At 44.8% G+C, this 20,858-nt stretch overlaps 1 protein-coding gene across 1 annotated transcript in view; it reads right to left on the bottom strand.

Moving 5' to 3' along the window:
• LOC107297407 (KAT8 regulatory NSL complex subunit 1-like) overlaps positions 1-20,858 on the bottom strand; it is a gene marked incomplete at its 5' end in the record, with an annotated part of 64,354 nt that overhangs the window by 30,087 nt on the left and 13,409 nt on the right. Inside the window, 5 exons of the mRNA XM_015826775.1 lie at positions 4,200-4,321; positions 14,148-14,302; positions 14,610-14,768; positions 16,959-17,144; positions 19,855-20,020. Coding sequence (XP_015682261.1) covers positions 4,200-4,321; positions 14,148-14,302; positions 14,610-14,768; positions 16,959-17,144; positions 19,855-20,020 — 788 coding nt within the window. The remainder of the gene's footprint in view (positions 1-4,199; positions 4,322-14,147; positions 14,303-14,609; positions 14,769-16,958; positions 17,145-19,854; positions 20,021-20,858) is intronic.

Raw genomic sequence — 20,858 nt, forward strand, 5'->3', positions numbered from 1 at the left:
TAACGGTGCCTCCCACTCCTAACTCACCAAGACGCCGCAGCATGATACCGTGGTCTACAGTATCAAAAGCCGCTGAGAGGTCCAAAAGAACAAGGACAGAGGAATAACCTCTGTCCCGGGCCCTCCAGAGATCATTAACCAACGCGACCAATGCCGTTTCCGTGCTGTGTCCCGGCCTGAAGCCCGACTGGTATGGGTCTAGATAGATATATTAAAAGTGGAAAAAAATCTGAAGTATTTATCTTGGTCTGATTTTTTTTAAGCATCTCAAAAGCCTGGCATTGTAACAGGTGTGTGTAGGCTTTCTATATTCACTGTACCTGTAATAAGGAAATTCCATCAAGGTCACAGGTAAGACCCAGCCTTCCTCATTCCCAACTATAATCTGCTAAAACATGGCTATCCAACCTTTTGGCTTGCCTAGGCTGCACTGAGTGAAGAGGCATATAAAATATATAATAATGTTAATGTTAAAAGTTTATGATCTTGTGGGGCCACATTACTACCTGACCAGGGCCACATGCAGCCTGTGAGCCACAGGTTAGACACACCTACTCTAAAGCCTACAATAAAGAAAATATTTTCTATCGGGTCTAGGACTATTAGGAGCTGACCCTTGGCCATGCCCACTTCTCTCCTGGCTCCCTGCCATAGCCAACCCACAGCAGCCTTTCATCCTCGGCTGGCCTTCTGCCAGTGCTCCTCTCCTGCCAATTCCCCCCCCCTTCCCGGCTCTTCATCCCAGCCAATTCCCTGAGGCACGTTTTTACCCGGGTGATTTGCTGCACAGGACAAGTAGCCAGTGGTGTAGCGTGGGTTGTCAGCACCCGGGGCAAGTAATTTGCGCCCCCCTCCACAGTGGGCGGCGTCGGCGACCCGGCGGCTCGGATCGGATTCGCACAGCCAGCACTGCAGAGAGAGTGAGTGAGCCAGGCAGGGGCAGAGAGCTGCGAGTGCGAGCGCGCCCCCCCAGATGTTGCGCCCGGTGCGGCCGGCCCCCCCTGCACCCCCCACGCTACGCCTCTGCAAGTAGCCACACCTCCCAGCAGCCAATTGCGCGGCGGGTGGTGGCTGTGGGTGGCAGTGATGTGGAGGCGCTGGGGGGGGGAGCAGGCAGTTGGTGATTGCAAAAGCACCAGAGAAAGCCGTGTGTGTGTGTACTTTTAATTTTTCTTTGCATCTTGATGGTGTTTCTCTCCTTGTCCAACCTGCCCCAAATTCTCAGTTTCCTCATTTGAAGGATGGCTGTGATGCAGGGACCAGGGTTTTAGGCTCTGGCACATTGATTGCTGCGGCAGGACAGGAAAAAGTTCTTCCCACTTGGAATAAAAAGTTGGGGGCGGGAAGGATCATGAAACACCTTGACTGTTATTTCAAGATGTCTTGGAGCAGGTCTTTTCAACCTTTTCACAGATTGTACCACTTTTAGGACATGACAATATTTGAGTACCACCAGTGCTTAGCAAGGTGTCAAAAACTTGATGACTAAAAAAAGGGGGGGGGGAGGATTTTGGGTTTTACTAATTAGATTCACTTGTTGTTATAGAAATGGCTAGTTTATAATGTTATGGAAAAGTAAAAAGTTGAGGTTCAATGTTAATGCTTCCTTCTACTGCAACAGAGGAAGTCTGTTTTTTTTCTCTTCTCCCCCTCACTTTTTCCCCTTTTTCCTCCCCACTGTGTCCTACTATTTGCTTTTGTATTTTTGTATTTTATTCTATAATCTAATAAAATATTACAAACTGTAGAAAAAAGAAAAAAAAAGTACCAGTTTTAATTTCCTCAGTGGCTATTCCTTTGCTGAATCACTTTCCCTTTGCACTGACAAATGTATGATGAATTTATCCATGTTTATTAATATGCGCCACTACCAGCTAGTTCAGGGGTCTTCAAACTTGGCACTTTTAAGACTTGTGGACTTCAACTCCCAGAATTCCTCAGCCCTCACGGCTGGTTGAGGAATTCTGGGAGTTGAAGTCCACAGGTCTTAAAGTTGCTAAGTTTGTAGACTCCTGAGCTAGCTGGTCATCCCTTCTTCTCTCCCTTCTGAGCTCTTCCAGAGTGTAGTAAGAATGCACCCCCCTAAATCCCTTCCCTGTACCCTTAAAGACACAGGAATCAAGTGCAAAGCAAGAAAGGATCACAAAATAAGCCTCCTTTCTTTTCTCTTTAAGCTGCCTCAGGAGTGTCATGTGTCACAATGTTGCAATCCTAGACTGAAAGGTTCTGGCAATTGCAAAAAGTTTTAGCTTTAAATTAAGCCTCTTTACTTTCAAAGAAAACTTTCTAAAAGCCATAGACAGACTCAATTAAAGGGGGTAAAACTAATTTCATTTGTTTAAAGGGATTAAACCTTTCCTGTTGTCTTTTTTCCCTTTCCCCCACCCAAACCACCTCCTTTTATAGCCTCTCCTCTCCTCCCCTTTTTCTTCAGTTCACCTCCAGTCCGAGCTGCTTCCGGAAGCGCCAATCAGCTGGAGCCCTGCTGGCTCCTGCGGCTTCTGCTGAGCCCAGACAGTCATGCAGCTGCAGCTGCCTCTCCCTCAGGCTTGGCTCGCTTGGGCTCATTCCCCTCCCCTGCTACACTTGGCTAGCAGTCGCGTACCACCTGCCACGTGGCAAAGTACCACAGGTGGTACGCGTACCACCGGTTGAAAAGCCCTGTCTTGGAGAACAGAATCTTAGACTCCCTTCTTTCTTCCTTCTTTCTTTTCCTTCCTGTGTCTCTCCCTCCCTGCCGCTCTTCCTTTCTTTCTTCCTCTCTTTTCCTTCCTTCTAACTTCCTTTTCTTTCCTTCCTCTCTCTTTCTCCCTTCCTTCCTTGGAAAACAGGAAAAGGGAGGGAGGGAGGGTGAGAGGGAAGGAAGGAAGGAAAAGAGAGAGGAGGGAGGGAGCGAGGGGGGAGAGAAACAGAGGAAGGAAGGAAGGAAAAGAGAAGGAAGAAGAAGAGAGTCTAAGATTCTGCTCTCAAAGACATCTTGAAATAACAGTCAAGGCGTTTTATGATCCTCCCCTCCTTCCCGCCCCCAACCTTTTATCCCAAGTGGGAAGATCTTTTTCCTGTCCTGCTGCAGCGATCAATGTGCGAGAGCCTAAAACCCTGGTCCCTGCATCACAGCCATCCTTCAATTGAGAAAACTGAGAATTTGGGATGGCTTGGAGGAGGAGAGGCAAAGAAAAATTAAAAGTGCACCCCCATCCCAGCTTTCTCCACAGCTTCCGCAGCCGATATCGCCTGCCGCCCAGCCACCCACCGTGTCCCCCAGCCACCCGCCACCCCCTCAGCTCTCTGCATCGCTGCTGCCTGCAGCTGCCTGCCATCCAATTGGCTGCCAGGAGGCACGACTACTTGTCCCATGTAGCAAATCGCCTGGGTAAAAACATGTCTCGGGGAATTGGCCAGTATGAAGGGCTGGGGGTGGAGGGCCAGGGGAGGTGTCATTGGTGGGAGAGGAGTGCCGGTGGAAGGCCAGCAGAGGATGAAAGTCCACTGTGGGTCAGCTGTGGCGGGGGGCCGGGAGAGAAGTGGGTGCGGCCAAGGGTCGGTGCCTAAGTCTCATTCCATTTTCTATCAAGCTGCGAGACTTTATGAAATTTCACTCCCAATGGAAGTGTGGCCTCCATAACGGAAAAACAAAATTTTGTAAGGCCAGCAGTGTAAGGAACATACTAGCTCCATTTCATTTTCCTGGGAAGTCCTTGACCCCGCCAAATTTGACTGGAGACCTATTCTGTAACTTATTTAGCAGAATGCTTAACCTGATCTTAAGAGAGTTGCTTTGTTTCTAGACCACTGAGGGAGCATTGGTGGTCTTGTAGGTATTATTTAGTTGCTTAACTGGCATCCTTTATTACTGAGCATGCTAGCAGCTGAAAAATATAGATCAGCAACATCATGGGGCCCAGAGGTTCTTCCACACGTGTCCCTATTTATCAGAGGTTCTCTGTAGTCTGCAAACCACTGGTGGTCTACAAGCTTCATTCAGATGGTCGGTGCAATGAAAAAAAAACCAAGATTCTAATGCTTGTGTTGTTAGTGTTGTGGAGCAAAAAAGGTTAATCAAGTAGTTCCCCAGTAATTTTCAAGCAGTCTACAGAGGAAAGATTTGAACAATGAGACATTACACCATTCAATTGGTTTAGATGAACAGGAAGATAGATCATGGAAGTTTAAGGTGCTAACTAAACCTGTGGATATACCTTGGTGTAAGAATTTCTTTGTATTGAAGTTTTTCTACCCTGGTCGTTGCAGCAACAGACATTGGTATGACAATGTTGTTAATGTCAAAAGAGCTTTCCCCTCTTCTCCTCCTTGGCTGCTGCTGCAAAACAATGCAGAAAACAACAGTGAAAATCAGACAGTGATATGAAGAGGGAAAAATTTCAAAACTAACTTATAGCACCAAGAAAGAAAGGACAAATGTTCTTGTCTTTTAATCTAGTGATTTAACAGGAAAGTGGCTGCTGCAAGAGCTCAACCTTTGACATCATGGGACTTCTTGTCATCTTCTCACCCCTCCTGTTGGAGGAATAGTAAAGATAGTGAAGAGAAGAGAGAATGAGGGTACCTATTTTTTTGTATATTGATTACATTCATGTCCTGCAGAAAATTTAGGCCAATGTCTTTGGATAGTTCATTCTCAGCCAAGATCTTAAGTACAGGCATGTAAATATGGGTTTGCAAATACAATTGGAGGGGATTTATATAAGTTCTAATTTGTTTAAATATTCTGAGGAATCAAATACTAATGGAAAATTTAGAACTTCTGATGTAAATTCCAAGTTAAGCAACCTTGTAAAAACTAAAGCAAAGCTACTCTTCTGGGCTGCAAAAGTCACAGCCATGAAACAACCAAGGGCTAGAATATAAAGTCAACATACACTGAATTACTTGTTTATGCAAAGAAGGTAACAATCCTAGGATAATTTCTGAATACTGATTAGATGAAGTTGGTTTTTCCATTTAGGATGATTGGAAGAAAAATCCTTGGGTATCTGAAGAAGCATGCAGCTTGAGGAAAAGGAGTAAATTAAGCATCTCTAGGCCATTCTAGAGAATCTGAATGGACAATGCCTTATATATACAGCTTTACATAGGTACAGTGAGGGGAAAAAATATTTGATCCCCTGCTGATTTTGTACGTTTGCCCACTGACAAAGAAATGATCAGTCTATCTTCAAGTTGCCACCATTGGGAAACACTGTCTTAAGGAGATTCTCAGACTCTGCTCTGTTGATATAGAAATTTATACATTTACTTCATTTTTATTGTACCGTTCACCTAAATTTCATACTCAAGATATCTTTATTACTGCTCTAAATGCTTGGCGCAGAATATACTTAGGTCTTTTTTTTAGTATCAACAAGCTTAGAAGAAAGGGTTACTAACAGGCATTTATGAAAAAAATAGCCTATTATGGGAAAATTTGAAACCAACCTTATTATATTTCAAACTTTTAAAATAGTATCCAACTTGGGAAACCTTAAAGTAGAGCAAATCAGACATGAAAATATACCATAAAATACTACCAATAAACATTTACAAAGACTGTATGATTTACTATTGTCTCAGTGCCCTCCCCCCCCAATGAATAAAGAGGATAAAAACCAAGCACATGCATCTACTGCTGTTAAAAGTGCACTTTAATCACAAGACAAGCAATTAGGAGCACTGCTACATAGAATTTTAATAGCCTCACTTCAACTGTTAATGTAGGAAAACAGGATTGTTATGCACACACAAATCTTGGCACTGAGTGGCCACGCAAAAGTCCCTTGGCCTGCACCAATGGACCTACTATTATGTAGGTACCTGAGAGGTCCAACGAAGTATGAACTAATAGGAGCTACTCAGGGCAGAGGTGCAAATTTTTTGACTCATACAAAGGTACTGATATGGAGACCAAAGTTAAAAGTGTGTGAGATTCCATTTGCCTCTGTCTCAATTAGTGACATTGAAGTTATTCATACACATATTTAGATATTTATACCCTAGACCAGACATGTCAAACTCGTGACATCACGTGATGTCATGTGACGTATCGGAGCTTTTTCTACATTGCCGGCAATGGGGTGGGCGCGGTTTCCTGGTGACGCATCCAGCCCGCGGTTTGGCAGTTTGACACCCCTGCTCTAGACCAGCTTTTTCTAAATTGTTTCTTCTAGAAGTGTTGGGTCTGTAGCAGAGGTGGCCAGTAATGTTGAACATCTTGTCCCTATACTATTCATCATTCTGGATGGGATTGCATTCTTAGTAAAAGAGTAGGATCACCATTTGGAAGAGCTCCTTGACACCTTCAACTATCTCTGGATTTTCAGGTGGCATGAGTGGTAAGGAGTATGGACATGAAATCACATCTAATGCACAAGAGACTGTCTCTGAGCTGGCTAAATCTAGCAACAATTATCTACTTCATGGTTATACTACAATGTCTTCTATGTAGTTTTACTCTTGAGGAGTGTCTGGAGGCTATAACTGGTACAAACTGCAACAGCTAGATTGCTAACTGATACACAATATCAAAAGCATATTATGCCTGTTTTGGAGAACTGACTGCACTGTCACTATAATAATAATAATAATAATAATAATAATAATAATAATAATAATAATAATAATAATAATAATAATAATAATAATAATAATAATAATAATAATAATAATAAAGTTGGAAGGGACCTTGGAGGTCATCGAGTCCAACCCCCTGCTCAGGCAGGAAACCCTTTACCATTTTGGACAAATGGCTGTCCAGTCTCTTCTTAAAAACTTCCAGTGTTGGAGCATTCACCGCTTCTGGAGGCAGGTTGTTCCATTGGTTAATTGTTCTAACTGTCAGGAAGTTTACCATGCCCAATTTAAGGTATCGGTTTTAATCTTTAAAGCCCTAAATGTCTTAGGACCTCACTATCAAATGGACCGCTTGCTTAAATCATAAGGTCAGTAAAAGAGGTTCTTTTAGAGATACCTTCACTTTCTGAGGTCTGTCTGCTAGATACATGAGAGATGGCTTTGTTCCCAAACTATGGAGTATGCTCCCTCAGGAACCACACCCAGTTCCCACTCTTTCCGCTTTCAGGAAAGGGATCAAAACCACCTCCTTAATTCAGTCCTTTTCTAATTGTGTTAGCTTGATAGTTGTTTTAACAATTTTTAGTAAGATTTCTTTACAAAACAATTATTGTTACAAAACAATTGATTGTTCTATGTGCAAAAATATACAAAAATAAATAACTGAAATTCCACCCTAACTAACAAACATAGCTACTGGTACAGTATGATTGATGGGAGATGCAGACCAAAATAATTTGGAGAACCCAACCTGGTCCACAACTTCAAACATCTTCCAACCACAGCATTCCAATATATTTTGAATGTGCCAGATACATACAAGTTTTTATTGAGTACTTAAAGCTTTCTTCTTTCTTTCTGCTCTCATATGCCCAAAAGAAAAAATATTCAACTAGATTAACTTATCTTCCTGTTACTTCCAATTGTAGGAGCCTTCCTCATGAATGGAACTGGTTAACTGATTATGTGCCATTATGACCATGTCAATTCTTTATACTGATCAGCATTTTCCAGGATTAATAAAATGAATTAGCAATTGCAAATTCAAACAGTTTATTTATTAAACTTACATGCTGCCCATCTTGCCTAGAGGCAACTCTAGGCAGCTTACAATCATAAAAACAAGATAAAACATTAAAACAATAAATATTAACACTAAAATTGATTTAAAATTGACAAGATGGGAAGGGAGCAAGATGAACATGGGGAGGAGGTGGGGTCTTAGTCCATTAACCACATCCAGAATGACATGCCCCCATTGGGGCCCCAGGCCATTAGGCAGAGCCAGATCTTCAGGCCCTTTTGGAAGGCCAAAAGGGTGGGGGCGGATCTCACCTGGGGGGGGCACAATGTTCCAGACAACGGGAGCCATGAAAGAAAAGGCTCTTCTCCTGCACCCCACCAGACAGAATTCCTTGACTAACGGGGTCTGTAGCATGTCCCTTCTTCCAGCGTGGGTGGGGCAGGCCAATCCCACTGGGGTGAGATGGTTTCTCAGATAACCTGGACCCATGCCATGAAGGGCTTTAAAGGTAAGAACCAACACCTTAAATTCTACCCAAAAGCAAACTGGCAACCAGTACAATTCGCAGAACAGCAGTGTAACATGGGGCAGTCTAGGGCAGGGCTTTTCAACCGGTGGTACAGTACCACTTGTGGTACATTAACGAGTGGCAGGTGGTATGCAGCCCTGCCTAGCCAAGTGTAGTGGGGGAGGGAAAGAGCCAGCACAGGCAAGGACTTACTGGCCATGAGCCGATCTACAACTGCTGTGGCAGCCACCTGTGCTGGCAGCAGCAAACAGGCAAGAAATGCAGTGGGGGAGGGGTTGCCCTCCAAGAGGAATGAAAAAAGGTAGCAATGGCTGGAGGTGAGGCACGGAGGAGGGAGGGAGATGGAGAGTGGAAGGATTCTTATGTGCTTTTGTGACTTTGAAGTTCTGGGATTTGTGCAATGAGGGCTTTGTGTTCTTAAGGAGTGTTTGGCAATTTCTATTTGGCTGATGGCTGATGTCTCCTGTTAGCTTCTATTGCTCTGCTATTGTTAGCTGTAAGTTTTGCTACAAGGGATTTTGAAGTATTTTTTTCCTGAATGGATTTTGCCTGTAACATTCCTTTACTTATGAATGGAGCCATTTGGGGAGGCTGCCTTACCCGGCAGCCAATACTTACTACATTTTTTTTCTTCCTTAAGTGCTAGCTCTGCTCCTTAACTTTCCTTTCTAGCCAGTAGCTAATTCTTAAAGGGGAATGTGCCTTTTTAAGTTAGTTCACTTAGCAGCTTGTCTTTTCTGTCTCTGGAGGCTTTTCCTTGTTTGATGAATATATGGAAGAGGGAAAATATGGGGGGGGGGGGTTTCAAAATCTTCCTTCAGAAGGAGGTGGGCATGAGAAAGTCCCGCCTTAGCACTCGGCCACCAGCAGCCCTGCCATTGACTTTGCTTGTCAAAAGATTGCAAAAGGGGATCACATGACCCTGAGACCCTGTGACCATCATAAATATAAATCAGTTGCCAAGCATCCAAATATAAATCACATGACCCTGGGCATGCTGCAATGGTCATAAGTGTGAAAAATGGTCATTAGTCATGTCAGTGCAATTGCAACTTTGAGCAGGTTTTTTTTTTGGTCATCAAGTTTTTGACACCTTGCTAGGTGGTACTCGAATATTGCCATATCCTAAAAGTGGTACAATCGGTGAAGAGGTTGAAAAGCCTTGGTCTAGGGGTCCCAAGAACTGTCTGTGTGGCTGCATTCTGCACCAGCTGTAGCTCCTGAATACTCTTCAAGGGTAACCACATATAGAGCATGTTACAATAGTCCAAGCATGAGATGACCAGGGCTTGAGTGACAGTGCAGGGATTCCTGGTCCAGGAGAGGACACCACTGGCGCACAACATGAAGTTGCGCAAAGGCTCTCCTAGCCATGACTGCCACCTTCTCTTCAAGCAGAAGTTGCAAGTCCAGGAGTCTGTCTGAGGTAGTGCAACCCCACCCAGAACTAAAGATGTTTAAAGTCCTGGATCCCAAAGTTCCATGCACCCAAAGCCATTTGGTCTTACCAGGGTTTAGCCAAAGCCTGTTGTCTTCCCATGGCCTCCAGGCAATGCAAGAGTGCAGCGACAGCATCACTTGGATCACCATGATGTAGATGTAAAGTTGAGTATCATCAGTGTACTGATGGTACCTCATCCCATTGTGGCGGATGGTGTCACCCAGCGGCTTCATGTAGATGTTAAAAAGGAGTGGAGAGAGTACCGAGTTCTGGGGCATGCCACAAAGGAGTGGCTGCGGGCTGGACCTCTCACTCCCTATCAACACTGATTGGGATTGCCCTTGAAGAAAGGAGCTAAACCAGAGCAAAACGGCACCGCCCAGCCCCAAACCCCACAGGTGGCCCAAAAGTATACCATGGTCAATGGTAGTGAAGGCCACCGAGAGGTCAAAGAGAGCAAGGATGGATGCATTATCCTTATCTCGCTCTCTCCAGAGATCATGAACAAGTGCAACCAATGCTGTTTCTGTCCCATAACTGGGCCTGAAACATGACTGGAAAGGGTCCAGATAATCAGTTTCATTCAGGTCCTTCTGAAGCTGCCATACAACCATTTTTTCTACCATCTTCCCTAAAAAAAGGGGAGGTGAGAGACTGGACAAAAATTGTCCAGACAACTGGGATCAAGCGATGGTTTTTTTGAGGAAGGGGCAGACCAGGGTGTCCTTGAAAGGTCCCAGAAATGTCCCCTCCTGCAAGTGAAGAATTTATCCCTGACTGAACCCACCTGGAGGACATTGTTCTGGAGGCTTTCACCAGCCAGGAGGGACAGGGATCTAACTGACAGGTGGTTGTGCTGATAGCATCCAGGACCTATCCACTTCATCAGGTCCAACAGGATTGAAGTGTTCCCAGATAACCAGGTAAGACCTTTCCCCAGGCATCACTAATGGACTTGCACCATGCATGGATTCCTACTGGGAATGGATCCAAGAGACTCTGTCTATCAGGTATTCCACAAATTCCTCTGCACAGCCCTGAAGATGATCACCCAAGCCCTCCTGTCCCGGGGGGACCAGGTGATTGTGAACAGGGCTGCCAGGTGACACTCTGTAGGAGCAATAAGAGCAGAGTGTTGTGGCTCCGTCCGGTGGGTCCCTCTCATCAGAGGAGGAAGGCTCTGAACATGAAGGAGAGGAGATGGCTAGGCCTCCCTCTCCAGGCCCTTCCCCTCTGGTGCAGCCTTCGGTGCCTTCCGACAGCGAGGAGTTTGGCCAGGAGCCCGGTGTTTCTGGGATTGGCCAGGAGCCCGGTGTTTCTGGGATTGGCCNCCAGGAGCCAGGTGTATCGGACTCCGACGAGGATACGTCTTGGCTGGATCCACGCCAGCGTCGGAAGGACAAGCGTGCGCAGCAGCGGACACGTCATGCCAGATAGTTCAGCTGAGTCACTGGGCCACACCCCACTGGCTATATAAGCAAGGGGTGTGGCATGTGAATTTTCGTGACGGACAATTTTTGCTGGATATTCGGTTGCAAGCACTCTGGCAAGTTATCTCTGTTTGCTGTGTCTTATCAGTAAAGGCTTGGCAGGCAGCTACGCAGTTGCTGCCAAGAAATTCATTTGTCTTTGTCTGTGCCGAGTAGTTTTTCAGGCCTCGGCTGACTGGTTGGGGGGTGTGGGTCGGACGGGGGACAGAACACAGAGAAATAAAGCTGTTTCATCACTCTTACCATCACAAGACAGGCCTTAATAGCAACTCTAACTTGTGTCTGGTCAGATTCATCCTTCATTTTCCTCCAGCAGCGCTCTAGGTGTCTCTTGGCTCTTTTCAGAGCCCACAGCTCCTCCATGTTGGGAGTGATGGGTCAAGAGAAGCCACACACGTGTTCCTGTCCAAAGTCTTGGCTGCTCTGTGGTTCCAGGATGTAATCAGAGCTTTGGTAGGACTGTGCAGGAAAGACCCTGGGATATTCCCCAGTACCCTCTGGAACCAATACAGTTCCATCAGTTGCTGAGGGCAGACCACTTGAATGGATACGGTGTCCCTGCAGAGGGGGGTGGCATAAAAGAATCTCAAGGACACCAGGGCATTATCTGACCATGACAGGGAAGATAATGACAGATCCCCCACCAGATCACGTTGCCATTGCTCCAACAAGAAAATCATATCTGGCATGTGACCACTGTCCCAAGTCGTGCCTTGGATGATATGGATAGGCCCATGGTCACCATAGTAGCCATGAACTCCTGGGCCGCTTCCAAGGCCAAACCCAAGGATGGCAGATTGAAGTCCCCCAGGACCGTAATCCTGAGGAACTCCATTGCCAACCCTGACATGGCCTCCAACAGCTCAGGCAGGGAGGTTGCTACACAGCAGGGAGGCTGGTACAGTAGCAACAATCCCAACTGATCCTGTGAACCCAGTGTCAAGCCCTCCCGGGCTCGACATACAAGAGGGGGGGAAGGTGAAGGACAGCACGGTGGAGGAAGAGGAAAGCCAGCACCGGGTCCAAGGCAGCTCACCGTCTCGATGAGGGAGCGCGAGCCGCGATACTCCAGCAGGGCGTTCGGGCCGGCAAACAGCTGACGGGCGGTTACCGGAAGGCATGGGAAGCCACGCCCGCGCAGAAGGAGTTTGAGCCGCCGAACAGCTGACGGGCGGTGAACCGGAGAGTGCGATGTCGGGGCGGGCCGTCCCAGAAGAACCAACATTCATGCGGACAAACCCGAGGGAGGGGGTTAAGCTGGATCAGCTGCTACATTTAATTACGGCCGGGTGCTGGTTGGGTGATAGGAGGGTGGGGTTGTGGGATGATAGATGGGTGGGGTTGTGGTTTGTTGGGCAGGGGTGCGGTTGCTAGCTAATTGGGTGGAGGGTGGGGTAGCATTAACACAAGTGTATTTAAACAGTGCTAGGAGGAGGCTGCTCCCAGCGCGAACTTTGTATAGCAAAGAGCCTTGATGCTGTAGGTCTCTGCTGATGCCAACATTTGCCTTAAAGAAAACCGCTGCTGCCTGAGTCGAGTTGTCTTTGTGTCCTTCTTTACTCAAGGTCCCGGTAGGAGTGTTGACACCCAGCTTCAGAAATAGGGACTCACGCCCAGAGACTTGGGGAGCATGGACCCTGAAGGCCAGAATAGATTCTCAGATGACCACTGCCATTCCAGCTCCCCTTATGAAATATCATTTCCCTATTCAACTCAAATTTGGCCAAGAAAGTATGATTACTTCTTAGAAGAACATCTAGTGTTTTCTACATGAGTTCAAGGAAAGATACTCCATATCTCTTTCTCTAATTTATCCTTGTAATAACCGCCCTATATAGGAAGTTAATGTGGCAGTTGCAGTTTCACAGCTTAATGTGGATTTCAATCCGTGGTGTTAGTCCAACACCCTAGCCACTATCCTGCACTAGCTAAAATGATACTTCAGCTGGTTCTGATAAACACTGTGTCCAATCAAGGAAGACTCCAGGTAAGCACTAGAATGCTATCTTGAACTTCTTCTAGTCTCAGCACACAGTGCATATGGTTATGGCCCTGTTCCAATCTAATACTCCAATCATCCTATTTACAGACTATTCCATATACAGGACAGGAAGTTCTGGGAAGTCGTGCCTGGATTAGAATATGCAGGTTTTTTTCTGAGTCCAAAACATGCACATTCCAGGCAGAGATGTTCTGCAGTGGGGAAAGGGGGAAAATCAGAGATGGTAACAAGAGGCAGCAGCTAAAAGTACACAGGAGGAGACTGGGGAGGGATAGAAAGGCTGTTGGTTATGCATAGGGGGAACAGTGGTGTGCAGCCAAGGAAAGGTAAGGAGAAAGAGGGCATAGGTAGGTTGGGGAGGGCTGGGTGGACAGATAGGTAGGCTAAGCTTGAAAGAGTGGTGGTATACAGCTAAGGCAGATGAAGCCATGGGAAGACTGAGAGACGGAAGAGAGAGCAGGCTATGTGGAGGGGAGAAGTACACCAACTTTACCCCACTTCCTTTGTAAGATCCCTTCCAATTTGTCTGGGTCAAAACACAAAACAACCAAGAAGTTTTAGTTCAGCTGGAGTGCAATCCTGCCCAAAATGGTCCTATCCAAGGTGCAAGCCATAAAGGCCTCCTTCCATACATGGAACTGAAGATACATTTCATTTCTTAACTGCCACCTCTCACCCCCACCTCTTCTGCTAGCATCCTTCACTAGGATTCATGACTTCCTTGTTTCCAAACCCGGAATATATTGTTCCCCAACTTCTGAAGCTTGAATTTTTTAACCTTTTCCTCCTATGTTGCAATCTGGGACACTGTATCTAAAGCCAATTGCTCCTTTTCCATTTTACCTAATTCCATTTAACCCTAACCCTTGCATCCCATATCCTATAACTGAAAAAAAATCAGCAACAGAAGTAATACATATACTCATTCCTCCTTGCCCTAATTTTTCTTCTAAGTCAAGATTAGCTGTCAAGCACCTTGAGACATAGAATGGCAAGGTCATGCAGCGCACTGCATCTTGAAGGCACTGAAGAAATCAAACTTGAACTTAGCTGCAACTGCCAGGTAACCCCCCTACCCCCACCCAGGTACTTACAGCTGCAATGGAGCTTCCCAGGGAGTATGTGGTGACAGGAGGGATGGAATTTTCAGAGGAAGCAGAGAGCTGTCGCATGAGTGGACTATGAGCTGTGGAGGCCATAGAGCTTGACAAATAACTTGGGCCTCCAATCTCTGGATGATGCTTCAACACTGTGCAAGGAAAGAGAACAGTGAGTGAAAACAATGCCTGTATTATACCCAGAAGCATTACACCAGACAGACATCAAGTAATCAACATAGAAGAACTAGAGCACACTTAAGTGAGGGAAACTTCCTCAGGCTGGACTGCTTCTCTAGAGGAAGGAAGTTGTTAAAGCACACAAGAGAGACTATGGCAGGTGACACCACTACCCCTTTAATTTCCCAGAAGCAGAAAGCAACCATCTCCAAAGGGAGAGGGGGAACAGAATGCAGAACCCAAGCTCTGCCCAGACAGACCTGGCTAGGGCCAGCCTACCTTCACTTCTCTTGGAGCTGTCCTGCAATCGCTTTCTTTCATGAACTGCCGTCAGGATAAGTGAGCGCTCTGGCGCTCTCTCGACCTTGGGGGCAGCCCTCACATCGTTTAAGGGCTGCCTGTGTGCCTTGTCTGGCTCGATTTTGTGATGTGAGCAAGCTGAGGAGTGGAACAGAAAGAGAGCCATGAAAACACCCTGCTTTCACCTCTCTTTCCTGCCTTTCAGGACCCAACCTAGACAAGATCCTAGAAGCCATACAAGCATGACTGCCAGAACAACACAAAGAGCCACTGGCAGCAACTGCCCTCCAGTGACAACCCCATTAATTCAGCAGTTGCTGTAAAAATCAATTCATTCATCCATCCATCTTGTTTGCAAGGCCTGAACCTTTGAGCTGCACCCAGCCCTGCCATGGCTTCTAACAGGCTGGCTTCCATTGTGGCCCACATGTTTGGAACACTGTGTCAGATATATTCTCTAAAGAGACCCAACATGCAATTATAGATGGTGCTACTTGACCACTACAGAACAATCTCAAAAACCAGGAGCAGCAGGATCTGTGTCTTGCTTTATTTTAAGTAATAAACCTACCTTTACAGTTTATCAATTATATACAATGTTCCTGACCCTCAAAGCAGATCATCCACTCAAAAAATAGGAATAGGCATATGTGTGCGCACAGACATATTTTTTCTCGTGCTCATTTAGGGACACACAGCCAATGTTTACTTGTTTTCAGCTCTGGAACAACGATCATGAAACATTCAGAAGAGTGATTGCACTCTAGATATACTCAACATGGTTTTCCCATATCACTAGGCAACAATAAATATTCCACTCCTTCATGCTCCAACACAACTTCTAGATTCCTTGAAAAGTTTTTCCTGGTCAAACAGTCTAGGACACGGGTGTCCAACTTTTTGGTTTGCCTGGGGCCATAATGAGTGAAGAGGAATTGTCTTGGGCCACATATAAAATATATAATATAGTTTTATAATATAAAATCATATAATGTTAAAAGTTTACGATCTTGTGGGGCTGCATTACATGTAGTCCTTGAGAAACAACAGGCCATGTAATGACAATTCAAAGTTATGACTGACACCCCAAAAGTATATGCAACCCTATTTCAAAGTTATGACAGCTGAAGTGCCACTGCGGTCATTCACTCTTATGACCAACCACAGGGATGTTGCAGCACCCCTGTCATGGCCCTGTTGGATCCCGGTTCAGAGGAGGAGTTGTAATTTGGACCATCCAATGGGGATGGCACATCTCCCCTGGAATGTCTGGAGAGTCCAGGGTCTGAGGACAATGCTGTCTCAGGCCCCTCCGGCATTGGGGGAGGTGGTCAACTGGACAGGGAGCTGCCTGCCTTCACAAACGCAGGGGAGGATTGGCTGCAGACAGGCAGTGGTGATGAGAGACAGCAGATCCACTCTGACGAGGAACAGCTGCCTCCCCTGCAGGGCACAGAGAGTGGAGCAGAAGGAAGGTCAGAGGAGGTCTGCGAGGCTGCTCGCGAGGAGGCTGCCCCGCCCCTCCTCACAAGGAACACCTAATGTGGGCTGATTTAACCAGAGGCAGGGTGGTGGTGGAGTGGGGTTTTGCCAACACCCCTGGAGAGCCGTCTGTTGTGGTTTAGCAGTGCAATGAAATACTTTATTGGTGCCTGCATCTGCCTACATGACCTGTGTCAAAACAACCCCTGCCTCTCTCTTCCCCCTTTATCCTGCCCCAACAGGACCCTGCAACGCTTGGACCCACTCCCCATGCCTCCTGGAAGCAGCTGCCATTTTCAGGGCCCCAACAATTCTTTGCAGAAATGGTGGCTACTTTCAGGGCTTTCTGCACCGATCAGGTGGCCATTGGGAGGCTGCAAAGCTCTTCTGCTTCTGTATAAAAGGCAGCAGATTCAGGATGAGCTTCCCAAAACCTTTCCTTTGCTTAATCCCCTCCCTCCCCCAGAAAGCCACATTTCTTCAATAAAAAAAAAAAAAGCTGGGAGGAACAGACGTGTTAATCTCCCCTCTTTTACTACTAAAACAGGACATACTGCCAGAAATTATACCTCCAAAGGCAGAAAGTGGTGCTGGGTCTCCAGGCTGTCTATAACCCTGGAGGCCCTGCCTAAATTCAGAGTCTATGTACTGTTATTATGGGAGGGCCAAGTACTCAGTGTATTCTCAGAAGCAGTCTTTTATTATTTATTATTTCCTTTTTCAGGCTGGGCATTGGCATTAATCACATTTCAAAATGAAATCCTGGTTCACTTTAATGTCTCTGCAGGACATTGTAATTTCTGCCAATTCTGCCAATTCGAGATTAAAACCAATGAAGGCACTTACTGGCTGCTGCTAAAAAGGTATTAACCAGCTTGTGACGGTGTTTGCATGCTGAGTCAGAGAGACTGCTGGGAGGCACAGTGGGTCGATGCTTCAATGTGAGCTTTTTGGGAGGTTTAATTTTCTCACAGGGCTTGTTCTGCAACTGGGATTTCAACATGCTCTGAAGGTGTAAGCTCACTGGTACATCTGCAGAAAAATGAACACACACATACACGAACAAAAAAAACCCCAAAGGAGGCAATTATCAGACATCGTTCAGAATAACGATGGCATATTCTGAATGAATGTTCCTCATCAAATCTATCTAACCACAAATTTGGAGATTTATACCTACCATGGACCAAAAATATATCCATTCAGAAGCAAAAAATAAGCCATATTTATGGAGTCCTCCACTTTCTCCCAGTAATGAAAACACCAATATTGGCTGAACTGCAGCTATCCTAACCCTGTACTCTCCAGATTTTTTGACTCAACTGGAATTCTGAGCTAACACAGCTTTCAGCAACAACACAGCTAGGTGGCATGTTTTTTTTTGTTTTGGACGGGGATCAAAAGAAAAGCCATCAGATGATTATTGCATTGATTATGATGCTGTTATATATTTTATAATATTTTGATCTTGCATTATTAGTATATTTTTTGTTCTTTTTATTTGCAATCTGCTTTAAGGTCATAGGGATTGAAAGGGTAGAAAGCAAATAGAGAAAGGAAAAATAGTCCCTCTCTTTGAGCATGCTTCACCTCCAGTGAGGACACAAGAGTTTTGTGTGTAAAGTCCCAACAATAGCAAGAGCAATTACTGCCACCCTACAACTGAAATACAAACAGCTTTCCCTGGAGAAAATTCAAAAGACCTAGGTTGCATTTTACTTGAGTGAATTAAAATGTCTTGTTAAAATCCAAAATAAGTTTCTTAAAATGTCACTATCAAGTGCTCCTTAAATTATAACTAGGATATTACTAAATAATATGAATGACAGCATGTTTGTCCTACAGTAAAATTTTGAAGGTGAATTGGTGTCTCTATAGAAACACTGAGTTAAAGGAAGGTTTTCCACATAAATGAAAAGTCAATTTGATCACTTCTCAAATACATCTTTGATTCATTATCTATCCAAAACAACTGCTTTATTTTCACCCAATGAACACACACAGCCCTAGACTATCCAGTAGCAACTAGAACATACTTCCAATTACTTTGTCATTGGCAGTTCACTTTTTTGTTTGGTAGTTTTCTGTATGTGCGTGAAATGGAGGAACTGTGAAGAGAGAAAAAAATCACGAACATCACACATGACCAGGAGAAATGGGGCTGGGGGGTGCAGGCAACCTGGAAGGCAAGATACTAGACAATATGTGGTAAGTGTGTAGGCACCCTTCAATAAAGGAAAGCATGAAAATGTATGAGGTATACACAAACATACCCACACACACCTGGTTAAAAGCAATATGTGTACCTTTCTTTAGCGCATATACACAACTGAAGGATACAAGGCCACATCCTATTCACACATAACCCATTAACCCAAAGCTTTCTGTGCATTCTCTGGAGAGTTTCAAAATATTAAGCAAACAGTTTTTAATGTGAAGAAAAAAATCCATAGTATATGCCTAGACAGTAATCATGTTTAATGCTTAATGCAAATGAAAGAAAATCCAATTTAGTTTTTACCCTGCCACTGCCTACCACATTTGGAGCGCAGGTCCCAGCATAGTACTTCAAAGCCAAGGAAAGTCATAGCACAGTAGTTGCACCCACTTTGTTTGGAAAATAAGTTACCTGCCCAGAATATTCAAAAAATGGGCAATACACAAGCACTGTTAATAAAACTAAGGGCAGGGCTTAAGGTAGGAAAGGTAGTTGGATACTGAGAGAGCAGTTGATGAGAGAGTGTGAATTCAGATATTAATAAAAAGTAGTCTGGATAACAGGCTAAGGATGAGCTGAAAATTCAAACACACCCAGCAGAAAAATTCAAATTAATCTGTCAATCAAGTCTCCTGCCTTTACTCTAGCCACATGTATATAAAGTACAAATGATGAAAATCATGAAAATGCAGATAACCTAAGAAGGCTGCACTGTAGCAGTAAAATGCTACCTGTGTGCATGGATACAGAAGAGAGAAGTGCACTTTGAACAAACACAATTTTTCTCTCTGATCAGCCCATCCAATTGATTATTCAGTTTACTTTTCCTCTCTGTTGTACTGCTAGTCAACATCTGACTGTGCCAAAACAGCATCATGACCTGCCAAGAGACAGCCTCCCCCCACCCCCACCAAATGCTTCAGAGCAGCAGCTTTCTCTCAAGAGACCCAGATGGTGCTATCTTAGCTGTTTTTAAAGTCCTGATTAACATCCTTTTCACCAAGGTTGTTACGATGTTATTACATCATGTGGAAATTTCCAGTCACATATCAAATCATCAAGACAAGGGCAGAACATTAATTAACAATCTCACATATGGAAGAGAGAAGCAGACTGAGGACAGGGGAAAGATGGAGGGAAGAGATACCCAATTGTTTACATTCTATCTACTAGGTCTCTAGCAGCACATGTCATGCAGTCATTGGCTAACTAGGTCAGGGACGCCTGACATTGGTGCCAAAGCGACTCAATGTCCTAGGAGAGCCAAATTAAATGCCTTTCCAGATCCTCTCTTATCCAAAATTGATCAACCACTACAACCCCTGTGGCTGCCTGCCTCTCTCTATGGTCCAAGCAAAAAAAAAAAAAATGCTTCCAAAGGATCATCCTCATCCTATGCAGGACAGGATAAAAGTAGAGCTCTTACTGTTGCCTACATATGGCTTCCTAGCTAGCCTGGAATGAGGAGCTGACTTTTGTTCAGCTCTTTTTATTACTCACATCTGCTAATGGGGTCTTTCTTACCATCTGGGAATGAAAGTTCAGGGTGGATGCAGAAATCCAACTGTGAGAGATGCTCCATCAAAGGGGCTTCATACTGGATTTCTGGAGGCAATGAGCTTCGAGGAGCACAGAAAGCACACAAAGGGTTCACATCACAGCCACACTGCCCCATGTTGTTACGATGAACCTAGACATAAGATGAAAAACGGAGAAGGGCTAAAATCCATTAATCTAGAAGAGGGCATCAATTTGCACTTTTTTTTCAATCTGAGGACCTAGTCGCCAATCACCTGCCATTTTCATTCTGCAGAGTTACTCCTGGTTTCACAACATGGGATATTAGGATGGCCAGAGACCAATGGTTTGCTTTGAGGTGCTCTTGACTGCCCAAAACATAAAGGGAAAGACATGTTTTATTGCCACTGCTTGGTAAGGAAGGAAACCTCAGAGTGGCATTGGTCAGCCAGGAAAGGATTGGGAGTGATTCAGGGAAATTTGAAGTTGACTTGATTGTTGAATCAATGTGATGGAGAGGAAGTATATGACTGGGGTTACTGGACTTGGTGAAACTATAACAAAGCATTTAAGGAGCCATCAAGATGATCTGATGGGAGTGGAAAGGGAATAGGATGGGTGAGAGACTGACTCTGTGAATCTGCCTAAGAATGACAACTACAGATGTAAAGAAGGGTTGATCTACAGGGTTGAGTTTTCTCTGATGTTTGGGCAAACTACTTGTACTTTAGCTTTTGCAGTTACCTCCCTCATTGCAGATTTCATCCAGGACTAGTAAACTACCATTTACATCCAATTTATTTATTTTATTTATTTATTTATTTTATTTATCAAATTTGTACCCCGCCCTTCTCCTAGCGGACTCAGGGCGGCTTACAGCCAGTTAAAACAGATAACAATACAAAATACTAAATTTAAAATGTAATTAAAATGAAATATTAATTATTGGCCGTTTCTTTTTAAAATTATTTTAAAACCAAATTAAAATACTCCTTAGGCCAGTCCTGCTA

The sequence above is a fragment of the Protobothrops mucrosquamatus genome, unplaced genomic scaffold, assembly GCF_001527695.2.
Source record: "Protobothrops mucrosquamatus isolate PMUCROS unplaced genomic scaffold, P.Mucros_1.0 scaffold3292, whole genome shotgun sequence".
Taxonomy (NCBI): Eukaryota; Metazoa; Chordata; class Lepidosauria; order Squamata; family Viperidae; genus Protobothrops; species Protobothrops mucrosquamatus.